The sequence below is a fragment of the Pyricularia oryzae genome (assembly GCF_000002495.2).
Source record: "Pyricularia oryzae 70-15 unplaced genomic scaffold supercont8.8_11, whole genome shotgun sequence".
Taxonomy (NCBI): domain Eukaryota; kingdom Fungi; phylum Ascomycota; class Sordariomycetes; order Magnaporthales; family Pyriculariaceae; genus Pyricularia; species Pyricularia oryzae.
Window position 1 is genome coordinate 1 of NW_003803350.1, and position 901 is coordinate 901.

Consider the following 901-nt stretch of genomic DNA (forward strand, 5'->3'; position numbering starts at 1 on the left):
CTAACAGGGGATATAGGGGTAAACCCTAGGTGCGGCGTGGTAAATAACCAGTGCTAAAAGCGCTGAATAATAGGTAGAAATGCACTATAATTTTGGTACTGATAAATAATTGGTTGGGGGAGATTTTGCTTTATTTCCCTTACATACTCTCCGACATCGAAGTGGGGGTCCGCACGCCAGAAAAGGTTCCGGTGCCGCGAATGAATTTCCGAAAAACTAATTTGTATGGGTTTTTGAAAAAACACCCTCATTTGCATACAAACCATCTCTGGGTTTGCATTTAAACGTTGACTTGGTGAAATTTTCAACCCGGTACAGGGTAGCTGACTCGCAGGTGCAGGGTGGGTATTAAACCCGGTACAGGGTAGCTAACCCCACTCGCTGACCTTTAAATTGCATTCCTGCATTAACAAAGTAACGGAATTCCACCATTCCCCACTCCACTTCGGCACTAAATAAAATTGGCTATATACAAATAAAAGTGGGCTTATTACATGCAAAATAATGCATATAATTAACACCCCCTCTCTTTTGCTACTTAATCCAAAAATAAAGTCGGAAAAGAAAAGTACGTAAAATAAAACCCCCAAAACAAAAAAAAACAAAAGAAATTCCCCCTTGTGTCCCAACCCAACTCGAACCCCCGGTGCGAACCCCCTGGATGAATAAGCTCTTTGTACCAAACCCCCGATTGACTGAACCCCAGATTGGACGAACCCCCGAATTGAAAAAGACCCCCAGAATTGTAACAACCCCCGGATTCGAACCCACGACCTACAGATTATAACCAACGGAACTTACTACTAAGCCAGGTAGCTAATCTGGCTGTTCGTTGTTGTGGATCCCAGAAAAGTTTAATATATAGGGTAGATTAAAAATCGCTAGGTCGCCCAAAACGCGA

General features: G+C 43.0%; 1 protein-coding gene across 1 annotated transcript; it reads right to left on the bottom strand.

The window, feature by feature from the left end:
- Positions 1-25: 25 nt before the first annotated feature.
- Positions 26-488, bottom strand: MGG_18132 (uncharacterized protein; the record flags this gene model as incomplete). The annotated part of the gene is made up of 3 exons (XM_016990593.1): positions 26-84; positions 148-216; positions 374-488. Coding segments are annotated over 3 exons (243 nt in total), but the record flags the coding sequence as incomplete, so codon positions are not given.
- Between the last annotated feature and the right edge of the window lie 413 nt (positions 489-901).